The 13,081-nt window shown below is 44.0% G+C and overlaps 1 protein-coding gene across 22 annotated transcripts in view; it reads left to right on the top strand.

Annotated features, from left to right (window-relative positions):
- TCF4 (transcription factor 4) overlaps positions 1-13,081 on the top strand; it is a 240,339-nt gene that overhangs the window by 130,594 nt on the left and 96,664 nt on the right. For 13 of the 22 annotated variants that reach the window (XM_056323838.1, XM_056323839.1, XM_056323835.1 and 10 more), the window contains one exon: positions 12,491-12,550. The exons of the other annotated variants lie outside the window; for them this stretch is intronic. In XM_056323838.1, coding sequence (XP_056179813.1) covers positions 12,491-12,550 — 60 coding nt within the window. The remainder of the gene's footprint in view (positions 1-12,490; positions 12,551-13,081) is intronic. 22 annotated transcript variants of the gene reach the window in all.

Here is a 13,081-nt window from a genome sequence, read left to right as displayed (position 1 = left end):
TCCCTGTTTTACTGCATACTCTCTGGGAAGGTCTAGATAAACACAAGCCCATGGTCTGTACATTTTTAAGAGCTTTCCTATTCCAGTAAACTCTGATTTTCACAGAAAGCTCTTAACTTCCTTCTTCTTAATAGCTAGAGAAAGAAAGAAGTGTCTTTACATCCCACTTGGAAGACTGGGCTTGAGTGTGGCAGGGTTGCTGCCTCAGTGCCTGGTGCCAGCCTCCGCCGTTGGTCCAGCCTGGCATCAGCACTGACCTTAGCGGTATTTTTGCTTTGGAAGAAGATGCTCTAGCCGTGCTACTATTGTTGTGTGATTTATTCCTTTGCTTCTTGGCTTAAAAAAAGGAGCAGTTACTTTTGACAAGTAGAGATTTCAGGGGATGTGTGAGGATATGAACCCTACCAGCTATTTACGTTTGGAGTAATTAAAAACAATGACTAAGTTCTGCTATCAGCCTGCCTAAAAAAAGAAAAACCCCTGGCACCTCAAACAGACAAGCAACATCAAATAGCTGTAGAGTTGTCATGGGCCATTCCCTATTTCTTCTGTAATCCTTTGTCTTCGCCCATCTGAGGATGCTTTTCCAGCTTGTTTTAGTTCAGTGTTAGAATACTTTGGTAGGGCAGGAAAGCGCCGTGTGTACCCGGTGCCTCAGGATTTGGGTCCCTCGGGGCCACCTGCATTGTGTATGGCCCTGAAGTGCCTTCCCAGTTACCCGAAGGGCCCCCCAAGCGTGGCATAGCTGCTCCTGGAGGCAGGGGGCGGGACAGAGCCTGGGGGGTCTGGGCTGGAGGTGGCTGGTAGTGCCCAGCAGCTCTGGCTGGGGTGACGTGGGCACGCGCCATGGCTCCCCTGTGGTGAGTGACTGCTGGAGCTGGGTTAGCTGAATCATCCCCCCGCAATCCTCCGCTCGGGAGCAGAAACCCACGTTTGCAGTGCGGCAGGGCCCAAGTTAAGACTCCACATCTGTAGACTGGGGGCCATCGACCAATGACCGAGCAATGCTGTGCGGTGGGTCTTTCTCGCTTCCCCTTTCCTGGTTGGCTTGATTGTCATTGTTCCCCTTTCACAGCTTTTTTCCCTGTAACCAACTGGTGTTTTGCTGCAGGCTGTGGCTGGTGTTGCCATTGTTCTGGTTAGAGGGTGAGGGCTCTGTGTTGGGGGCTGGATGTGGCCCTCGCAGGTGGAGGGGCAGGGTCTGAGCCCTTTCATGCCTGCCCCTCAAGCCTGTATTTCATTTGGCTGCAGCCTGGGCTTCCCCCGTGCAGCCATCCTGCTCCATCTTGTGTTCTCAGCCTTATTGAGCTTGGGAGCAGCATTTTTAAAGCGCTTCCCCACACACACACACCCTTCCTCTGGCTTTGAAAAGTGCCGAACACATTGTTGGTGCTTAACAAATAATAAATAATAATAACACAGGAGCAAGGTATTTCTTTATGCCTTTGCAGCAGATGAGGTGAATGTCTGCCAGGCATTCAAGTCTTGCTGCAGTATGTTTAGCAACAATGGAGAAGTTAATATTTTTATTTTGTTTGGAAGTTAATGACAGAATATAGCCATCTGTCTGTGTGTTTATAGGTCTGTCTTTTTTTTTTTTTTTAACTATTTTCTTCCTTTGGAAGTGGATCCTGGTTGACTGTCAGGAAAAAACATTTTTTCTTAAATAGTAAAGATACAGGCTATACTACAGCTAGAATTATGGATATTTCCCACATCCTTGTCTTTCAAAAGTGTCTGGGGAAAAATGCTTATAAATCCTAATAAAAACCAACTGTATCACTGAAATACAACTCACTTGGGTATTTCTCTGTCTCTCTTTTTACATACACTGTAATATACAGTGTTACCTTTACATTGCATAACAAGGTGCTGTGACAAATCTGATTTTTGGAGAGTTATTTTTATTAGTTTATGTAATGCAAAAAATGGCAATTAACTGCCCAGCATACTGTAGCCATCTACAGAGAAAATCAGCAAGAATCTGCCCGTTGTTTTATGGCACCTTTACTGTCACGTCTTCCCCTGCTATGGGAGGAGTGATGGGCTGCTGCAGCTTGCCGACACAGCCTTTCATCTGTCTCTTGCCAACCAGAAGATACAAAATAGGTTGTTTCCACAGTTCAAAAATCCTGCTTGCCTTTCTGGTCCTGGAAAAGAAAATGTTAAGAATCTCAGACGAAGGTTTTGTAAGGTCATCTTGCATCATCAAGAAGAGTAGCTCATGCCTTACCCTCTGCCTATGTCTTGTTGGAGACAGAGCTCCTCTGCCTTTTTCTAATGCCCGTGCAGTGACTGTCATCCAAAACACTACTCAGGAGTTGCATCCTGGTTCACTGCTCCCCTTTTTTTAAGTCTTGAGCATGGAAGGATGACAATTTTCCATGAATCCTTACTATTTTCTTTTTAATATGTATTTCTAGTTTAAATCAATCATTTTTAGAAGTTTTATTGCACGATGACCAGGCTTGGACAGGCTGTGTGAAATGATTGATTCCTAGCTCAGCTTTGGAAGACCTGTGAGAAGCTACATTTGCAGTTAGTGCAAGTCACCACTCTGCTCTTCTGGCAGCATCAGCAGAGTTCTGTCGCAGCTGTATCCTTCTTCATCCCCAGGCAGGAGATACTGGAGTCACATTGGGAATTTCTACTGCTTGTCATATTCTATGGGCACATGGCACATCCTCATATCCTAACGAGAGATCTGATGTGATCACACACGTGTAGAACAGCACAGAGAGTTTTGGAATTGCAAATGTATAATCGGAAGATCCCTTTGGCTGTGTACTTTTAAGTAGCCCAGCAAGGATGAATGAGGCTTCTTCCTCATGTACTCTTGCTGCTGTGGCTGGGTAGGAGAACAGTGATGCTGTGCCAGTATCATTTAGTTTTCCAGTTACTAGAATCTTCTTCTGAAGTTACCTGATTTTACAAATTTTGCTGTGTAACTTTTGTCTCTTTTTTTTTTTTCCGCTTCATTTCTTTATTGATGCAAGAGTTGCTGCACCTATTTCCGTGGGATGTTAAATCAAATCCAGAACAAAGCAGTACCTCTGAAACTTTGCTGTCCTCTGTGCTTCTGTTCAGTGGCATTTCTTTGCTGTAGAGTAATCCAGCATGGTGGCTTTGATTTTTTTTTTATTATTATTTATTTATTTCAGATAAATTAATTACAAATTTTATGACAACTCTCATCCCTGGCATTGGTCTGCAGTGGTGGTACCAGCCCTGTGGAGCAGAGCTGCAGACTAGCTCTTTTCTGCATCTTTGTGACTATGTAAGCGTTGCTGTATCTTGTATTAGTGCCACAAGTGCAAGGCACTATGTAAAGGAGAAGAGAAGACGCAGGGGGAAAGCATGTCCCTGTGCAGTCCCATACTGGCTTATTCAACTCAGCACCAACCCGCACGAGCACTTGCTTTGACACGCTGGCTCGTGCGGCTGTATCACAGAGCCGGAGCAACACTTCTCTCTGCAACGTAGGCAACGTAAAATGTTGCTGCCTGGTAGTATAGATCCTCCTCCCCTCTGCCGTGCACAAAGGAGGGAGGAAAATCTGCTCTATTTTGTGTAATAGAGACGATGTGAACTGATGAAAATTGTACTGTAAGGGTGAAGTGTTGCTGTCTGTATTTCTTCATAGAATCATTTTGGTTGGAAAAGATCTTTCAGATCACCAAGTGCAGCCACTAACCCACCACTGCCAAGCCCACCACTAACCCATGGTCCCGAGCACCACATCTACATGTCTTTTAAATCCCCCCAGGGCTGGTGACTCCAACATCCCCCTGGGCAGCCTGTGCCAGGCCTTGGCCACCCTTTCCGTGACAGGATTTTTCCTAACACCCAAAATAGACCTCCCCTGGCACAACTGGGAGCCATTTCCTCTGGTCCTGTTGCTCGTTACTTTGGAGAATATCGTTACTGTATTTACAGTGCATCTACCTGTAGTAAGAAATCCCAGGTGAGCGCAGGAAAGTGCTGCGTTAATCCAGGGTGTGCAGGCACGGGCAGACATCGGAAGGGCACTGCCTACTAAGGAGACAATCCCAAAGAAAGGGACAGACCAGGAATGTGAAGGTGTTGAGCACAGGCAATGCCTGGTGCAGGTTACAGGGCCTCGGGGGCCCTCCCTGCCACGGTGGCCAGCTCCCGGCACACGCCGCAGCAACATGGATGTGACCGGGGTGTTTTGTGTTTTGTTTTTTCCTCAAATCCCTGCAGTCTTCATTTTCACTTGAAAGCGCTGGTTTTCCCTCCGCAGTGCTGACCTAGCTGGGAGGCAGTTTGTGGGCTGGGGTGGCACGCTGTGCTCTGCCTCACTGAAATACCAGCTTGTTATATTTTGACCTGTGTCAGCACAAAAAGGTGCTTTTTTTTGCCCTTCCAGTTTCTCATAGCAGCTGAATTTGCCAATTCTGTTCTTGTTGTAGGGTGACTAATTTTTTGTCTTGTCTTAAGCGCAAGGTGACCTAAACTTGCAGACTTTCCTTGAAACAAATATGCCTTTGCACTTTATTGAGCCTCAGCTATATGCTGTGTTAGCATATAGCAGTTTCCCGTGTACTTTAGCTGTGTGGGAAAAGATTGCGAGTAGCAGAGGGAAATTTAAAATAGAGGAAAAAAGAAAGTTCCTATTTTAAATACCACGAGTGTCACTAGTTGGTTTAAGGCGTATTTACATAACATGGTTCTGTAAAAAATAAATGTGACTTTATAACACTGAAAACATAAGGGTCCTGTAACATGAAACACGTTTTTGATACTCAAACTGCTTGTGTAAATAATTAATAGCCCTTTCCCAAGAAGTGATGGCAACGTACACCAGTGCCGTATCTTTACATCATGTGTAGCTAACCGTTCACTGAGGTCCCGTGAAGCTCGTGGCTGATCTTCTGGAAAGAACCTGAGTTTTTCAGTTGTTGCCTGATTCGAGTGGGAATACACCCATCCTTTCTCCAGCTGGGGAGGGCTCTTCCCTGCCACGGGGAGTCGGGAGGGCTGTGGACGGTGGGTCGGGGCTGGGCACCTGCTGGGGCTTTGCCAGGTTGCAGCACACTGCTGCCTTGGGCGCCCAAGCGTGATTTATTTCCAGTTCATGTGTACCGTTAGCTTCGAGTCACACTTCTTCCCTCAGCTTCCTTTGCAACGAGTGACTGAGGTTTCACTTCTCTACTCCTTACCCCGGAACGGCGCATGCTCTTTCGCCTAGATGTGTGAGCTTTAACTAATTAATCACAGAATTGGAGAGTGGTTTGGGTTGGAACGGACCAATTAAGCATCCTTTCCAAACCTGTGTGGCGCAGTTCCAAGCCAGCCGTCAGCCTTGTATGATGCTAGATCATCTGAGGACGTGCAAGTGGCTTTTACACTGAGAATAATTTATTTTTTTTCCCTGCAAAATCTTGCTTCACCATCAAAAAGGGGGAGGCCATTGTTTATCTTTCAGGCTGATGAATAGTAAGAAGCTTAAAAAAACATCCTCTGAGGCACCTAAAGCATTTTGCATGGGTTTTGTTATTCTTTTGGACAGGAAGTTTCTTTGGTCTCTTGGATGTTTTTATGGTAACTTTTCTTTGGTTAAAAATATTACTAACAAAACTTCAGAGAAGTGCTGTTTCCCATGCATTTGAACTTCTGTAAGCCTTTCCTGTGTTCTCATATTCAAAGGGAAAACAATAATTATATCATTAAAAACGGGAATTCAGCCACCAAACACCTTTTTAAGACTGAGACATGTCAGGTAATTTTACCCTGTCTGAGACAACTTGAGCCAGGATTTTTGTTGTAAGCTGTTTGTAGTCAAACGCTTACACAGGGAAGAGTGATGAAATCGACTTCTTAGGTTAACGGGTCTTTTTTTAGGCTTTGTCATAATTTGCCAGAGAGGAACATTTTGAAGCAAGTAGTGGTAGGACATCCTTACTGAATCATATTGAAGTGCTTACTTGAACTGAAGAAAAGCAGAGCTTAACGAAGCAGTTCTTGCCAGCAAGTCTTCAGTATTTTTCTCAGGGAATAACAGTGCAAAAATGTCATTCTCTGCACAACATTCATTTTGACATGTCTTCAATCCTCACTGCCTCCTGTCCATCTCCCCCTCCATAAGTGACCACAATGCTGGTACCTACCAGATGGTATAGGATTGGAGATGTTGGAAAAAGTGGGCACTTCGAGATGTTCTAAACTTCAGTGTTGCATGGAAATACAGGTATCTGTGTACTGGGAGGAAAAACAAGGGCACCAGGACATGTTTCATAACGTAGTGAGCAGTTCCTATGTATATATACACATACATGTATGTACTGGGTTTATCTGATTATTATTCAACCCTATGTAAGTTTTGACAGTGTCCTTTTTTTACCGTACATGAATCTTCTGCTGTTGTACACTTTTCCATACCTGAAGCAGCTTACCATGTGTGTTCAGCTTGGATTTTTGAGTGGAATAGGTACAGAGGGATTTTTTGATAAATGTGGAAGATGCTGTAGACGAGCCGAGCTCTGACAATGTGGCAAGCCTCTTTTCCAGCAGCACTGTAAAAATACTGCAGACAATGCTTCACTATATTCAGCCATCCCCGAAAATCCAGCTGCTGTCTGTGGGCCAAATTCTTTCCTCATTAACACCCAGGAGGCCCCTGGTGACTTCAGGGGGTTTATCCTGGGCTAAACTGAGGGCTGTTTAATTCCAGACCAAATCTTCTCTCCTGTAAAATGTCTCTACTGATTGTGCCTCAGATAACGTTCCCGCTAAGCCGTACTGGCTCCGTGGTTTTGTACAAACGGAGTAACTGCGGTTGCTCTAAGCTCGCTTCGTTTTCTTGATTGCAAAGAGTTTTAAACATTATCGCATGGTACGATGGTATGCAAAGGCATGTGAGCACTGTCAAGGGCCAAGGCACTGGATTCTCCCTGCGCTTGCCTGCAGGCAGACCATCCTGGGGTGAGCTTCCCAGCACCGGGCTCTTGCACAGCACCCTGGATTTGGCCTCCCCGGCTCCTTTCTGGCAAAGCGCTGTTACAGAGCGGGGGGCCCAGAGCAATCACAGGTTATTTCCTCAGGCAGAGCGGGGCTGTAGGTGCTCTAGTCGGTGTTTAATCCAGCCGGGGCCCGGGGCTGTGCTGGGAGCAGGTTGCAGCGGCTGGAGCAGCCCCAGCGCAGGGATAATCCTCGCTGGGAGCCACGCGGAGCGGCTCCAGCCGCTGCAAGCACCAGAGTGGGTACCGCATTGCGCCTCGGCTGTCTGCAACATCAGGATGTTGCAAAAACGACTAAAACCCCAACCTAACTCTTTTTATGGGCACACTTAGCAGCACGGGAGAACTTCCTAACCGTAACATGCTGAGTTTTGACCCAAGTGCCTTTCATTGCTCGGTCTCATCTCGCCCAGCCACCTTCAGCAAACACCAGCCCTTCTGGGCAGTAAGAAACCCAGCAGCTTTGTTAGTTTTTTATGGGTTTTTCGAGGCCCTTTGAGGGTGAACACGATGGCACATTCCCCATCCCACCCCCCTTCCCCAGCCACCACCAAGACTGTCCCATTTTAGTGCTTCTTACTCACTGGGACATATTTATATGAGTATTACCTGTATTTAAGCATGTGTTTTTAAACACTGTAATCATCTGGCTAAATTTCAGCGGGTAAGTGAAAACTATATTCTGAAAGATTAATAATAAAGCAGAGAGAATGTCCTTATCGCTGCCTCCGAGCGAGCACAAAGGAGCCGGTTGGTGCTTTGCTGGGGAGGAGGTGGCAGCAGTGCTGGGCTGGCCCAGCGGGTGGGTTATGGGACACCCCGTATCCTCTGTGTGTGTGTGTATGCATCCCTACGTATACGCTACACATCAAATATAAGCATATAGAATGCCATGTTTCACTGATCCTTGCAGCACTAGGATTTTTTCCATGTGAACTGTAGTGAAAGAGGTTATTTCCAGCTCCAAGGATTCAAGCATAAACTGTACCACAGAAAACCATAAATTGAGCAAATGCTGTATTTTTGCAAAACTCCTTAGTGGAGGAGAAAGTCCCTTCTTCCCTGTGAAATTTTTCTGCCTTTTACTTGTTCAGTTGGGGTACATTTTATCCATTTTTCTCCTGTACTATAGGGAATGAAATATTTTCATATACTAAATCTTTAGAAAAACAGCAAAGACTGTGCAGTTGATGGTGAGATCGTTCACTGTAAATGTGAAAGATGGGGATCGTTAATGCAAACAAGTAACTAACCTTTAGTGATAATCAAGCAGCAGTATAATAATCTGAGTCATCATGCCTAATGGTGAATGAAGGGATGGGAAGAAGCAAGCAAACGCGACAAGTAAACGCGGGAAAAATTAGGTAAGAAGTTACAAATTATTTTCTCCTGCATACCAGAAATAGGTGACGAGAACAAGCACAGGAACAAACAAAATCCTCCCTGGCCAGAGGGGGTTGAACCTCAGCCACGTTTAAGAGCGCATGCCCACGAAACGGTGCCGAAACCAGAAAACAAACTTCGAAAATTGCTGTTGTTTTGCTGATATTACAGTCGGTGCTCAAAAAGCACAACTGGGAAAAATGACTCCAGAAAGGTGTAAACTTAAAGAGCAATTTTAAATTATGCAGACGAAGAGCTAGTGAAAAAAATAATAAAAACCCCAACCTAGAGAACTAATACTGATGACATTAATGCACAAGGGTTGGTTGAACATGAAAAATTATTTGATAATACCTGCAAGCATTTTTTAATGGAAAAGGTCAAAGTCAAAAGAAAACTGCTGAACACTGTGCACAGCTATCTGAAGGTGTTGCCCTACAAGGCAGAAGAAATGAAACAAAAAGGTTATTTGCTACCAGATAGAGAAAATAAAATAAACATATTAAAATTTCTCTCACTTCATACATAGGAGTGTTCTTGAAAAAAAAAATCTCTGTGAAAAATTAAATCTCTGTGAGAGAAGATCCTTTGTTCTCTAAAAGTCAAAATTTTTCTGCAAATACTTCTAAGAATTATGAGTGGTTGAGTAAAAAAGGAAAACAGTACCTTAGCTTGAAAACACACTCTGAAACCCAGGGAAATTGTTTCTCTGTGTTTGCCATCAATGGGTTGCAATTTACACTTGGCATTAGAGAGAAATACTGGACGTAAATGACACAGAAGATTTTACAGAGAGCTGCCAAATTTCTAAAAGCCAAAGAAGGGAGTATTTGTAGGAATTGGACAGATTATGAACAGATGCCCTGATAGTCACATGATAAGTGGAAATTTAGTTTCATAATTTGATTAAAAACAGAGGATTGAAATCACAGAAGGAAATAACAAAGAAATGATTCAGATGTGTATGCGGCATGACTTAGTTAACTTAAGTGAAAATTCATAAACTGAGGATAGATCATGTAAGAGCAGCTGAAATCTGGATGATGAGATATAATCCTGTATCCTGTGATTTTACTCAAGGAGAGGAAAACAGGACAGTTGCAGTTAAGATATTTGTTGGGTTTATTCTGTGGGGTTTTGTTGTGTTTTTTTTTTTTTTTAACTCTGAACAAAATTACCTCCTATTCATCTGTTTCCGCATAAATTAGATGTGATTTCAACAAATTCAGGTTGCTTTGTTTGCAAATTTGCAAGGGAATAGATGTCGGAAAGTCAAACAGAGATGGGTTTTGAGGGATAGGAGAAGAGCACGTATTTGACAGGAGGATGAGGAGGATGTCAGGCACTACCAAGCATGGGCAAGCCTAACGCTTTATGTCCAGCATTGCAAATCACTGCGTTGGGTGCACGCACAGCACGCGGGAAGTTTGTAGTGATGAGGAAGGTCACAGTACACTTTCCTTTCTGCTCTTTTTCGGGGAAAACCCCATGGAATTGGACAGAAGGCACCTGATGGGTGGTAGCCCAGCAGAGCAGGTGCTGTGGGGCTGAGTGCACATGCGGGCGCTGAGTGGTGGCCGGGGGCCCCCTGGACCACTGCTTCCCTGACCTCCTTGCCCAGCCCACGGAGACGTCAGTGCCAGAGCAGAGGGAACAATGCAGAGAAGCGTGCTCACAGGGAGAGCCAGAGAGGCCTAAATGCGAGCAATGCAAGCAAACAAGCTTTGATCTTTAAAAGTGTAAAGAATTTTAATTTAAGAAACAGAGCAATATTGTGAAAAATAGCAGGACTCTGGTTTTTCTAGATAAAAGTGCCTGTATTCTCGTTGTACACGTGAATTGGTACTGTGAAAAGGACTTGTTTTTAAAATTATAACTTTTGGGCAAGCTGAAGTCACGTAAGAAATGTAAACGTGGCCGTGTTCCCAGTGGCTCCCAGGTCTACCCCGGAGCATGTGGAGGCAGGACCAGGCTGGCCGGGAGCTTCACTGGCTGGAGGGTGAGCACTGAGGGTGCGATGCTGCCCAGCTGGCTACACCCGCAGACGCTGGGAATGGTGAGGGTCTCAGCCTTCATCCATGCTCCTCATCCTCTCTCCCACTGAGGGGGAGAAGCCTCGGTGTTGTGGCAGGTGGGAGAAAGCTGGAGGACTCAGGGATGCGGCAGCATGCAATGCGGCGGTTTGCCTCCAATCCTGCCCGTGCAATGCTTCTCCGAGGCTTTCAGCGAGGGGAACATATGTCCCGCTGTCGCCATACATCACGCAGGTTGGGAGAAGCGCGCAGGGCTGCAGCTGGGCGTGCAGCAACGCTCCAATATGAGCGCGACCCACAAATGGCTGGCAATCGTTCAGAAAAGGAGTTTAATCTGTTTTCATCTAAGCCCATTTTTCACTTGCCTGCAACATCCCTGTGATGATATGTTTGATACTGGATTGCAGCATAACATTAAGATGTCAAAAAAAGAAAAAAAAAAATCCAGGTTGTCAGGAAAAAATAAAAATAAAAAAACGCCATTTCTGAGGTATTTTTCCCTGATCAGTGATTTCAGAGCCTTTCGGATTACCGGCTTCAAGGCCATTTTCCTTTAATCTGAATTAACATTCTATTAGTAAAATGCAGCACTCTGTCATACTCTAATCTCACCTGTTTCTGTAACAAAGGAAAAACAAAATAGCTTTATGTAAATTTATTCCCTATCTATTGGGTCTGAAACAAATATTTAAGTGAAATTCAAGTGATTTTCATTTGGAAAGGAAAATTTCAGGTCTGCAATAGGAACAACATTTGTTTTTTTCCGGGGGGGGTAATATCATATCCATATGGATATTACTTTGTCATAGTATGTGTGTATTTTCTCCCTAACCAGCTTTAATTCTTTGTCTAGTTATTCAGATTTTGGAGACAGGATTCACTAGTCGGTGACTTGTTTTACAAATTGCTAGAAAGAAGACAGAATTGTGTGTAACAACGAGAAAAGCAAAAACATGGCTATTGATGACAAATACAGCTGTGTGGCTCAATGGGAAAATGGATTTTCTATGCTGCTTTTTTTTTTTTTTGTCCCCCCTTCTGTGATTGTTTTTAGCTCCAACTCTTAACATTCAACTGGCAAATTTGATATATTACTAGCTTGTTTTATTACGAAACAAATAAACTACAAACTGCATGGGTCTGGGAGTACAGTAGATGCTATAATGCCAGAATACGCATTCTATATAGGATTTATAGAGATGAGCTCAAAGATCTGCAACATCTTGCATGGTGCCTGCTGTCTTGCTCGCACCCAAAGCCAGCCCACTGCCCGCCGACAGCGTGGACACCCCTTAAACCTCCAGCTAAAGGCTGGAGAGGAGTTTGATAAATGTCACACTTGGCTTTTAAGCTCATCGTTTCTTACTGGTAAATATTAACTTGGATGCCTAATAATTCATCGCGTTTCTAAGATCCAATTTGGAGCAAAGGCGAGCTCCGAAGGCTGTGTAATCGATGGTATTGTGGTTTGTAAACGTTTTATCTCTCTCTTTGTTGCAGGCCATTAGCAGTGTGACATGTAGGCTGAACAGTAATAAATGCCCATTGTTCCTTTTACAAGCATCTCAAAATAAGTACATATATATTTTTACCTTAGTTTTCCTTCCTGTAGTGCTCGGTGAGGCCCCTGCAAGCAGAAACCCACCTCTTTTTTACCTTGTAAGACTGTCTCTGTCCCATGGCAGACAAAGGAGGGAGCTTTTCTCTGGGTTGGGTTATTTGTTTGTGAGTTGGTGGTGGGTTTTTTTTTTCCTTTAAGAGGGCAAAGAACTGAGTCTGTGACAGTTGCAGTGAACATTTGTTAAGATGTGTTTTTTCTTAAAAAAAATGAATCTTTGTGGTCAAGAAAGCTGTTTATAACCTAGCACGGCTTCCCAGGGCAACAAGGCTGTGGGATGGGATGCGGAGCGTGGTCCAGGCTCCATCCAGCAGGTACCCGTTAGGTCAAGAGGAGTGAGCAGCCCTTAGAAAGTGCAACTAGTGGCAAAGAGCAGCGTTGGGTGGCTCGCAACACAAAAGGCGCACAGCCTTTAGGACTGGTGCATGTGTTTCCTTCTAATATAATAATACAAGTTTGGGATTTTTTTCCTGTAGAAACCTCTGCATCTTTTTATAGAGAAAAATGTTTGGATGAAAAAACAAAAACAACATAGGGTATGTGTATGTTTTATGCTCCTAAAGTGAATCTTGTTTAAAATAGTTTGCAAATGCTGTCTTATATACGTTTTGTTTTGTTTTGTTTTGAAGTCAAATGAAATGTAGTAGGCTGGGTATAGGAATTTATACAGCTGATGGCTCTAAGTCTTTCAGACTACCCGACATATGGATAAACCATGCACAGATTTAGCAGGTCTGTCTTTATGTTAAAACGTATACGTGATAAAAATATATGACTGAAGAGAATTTCTGTGGTTAGCGCTGTTTCATTCTGAAATGCTCTAAGACATTCAATAAAATTACGTTTCTTTTCAGAGGATATTCGCATTGAATCGATAACCCTTTTTTTCCGAGAGTTTTTGCATATATTTCTCTGCCATTATGCAACAGACTCGCAACCATTTTTGCCCGTGCAGGTGTTGTTTATTAAAAGGAGCATAGTCATTGCAGGTGTATATTAGGCATTAGCTGAACGTAAAGATATTGGGAAAAAAGTGCCTTCTGACTGGCATTTTTCTATTTTTACGC

The sequence above is a fragment of the Falco biarmicus genome, chromosome Z, assembly GCF_023638135.1.
Source record: "Falco biarmicus isolate bFalBia1 chromosome Z, bFalBia1.pri, whole genome shotgun sequence".
In the NCBI taxonomy this organism is placed as follows: Eukaryota; Metazoa; Chordata; class Aves; order Falconiformes; family Falconidae; genus Falco; species Falco biarmicus.
The sequence above is the reverse complement of the archived record's forward strand: the minus strand, read 5'-3'. Positions and strand labels throughout refer to the sequence as shown.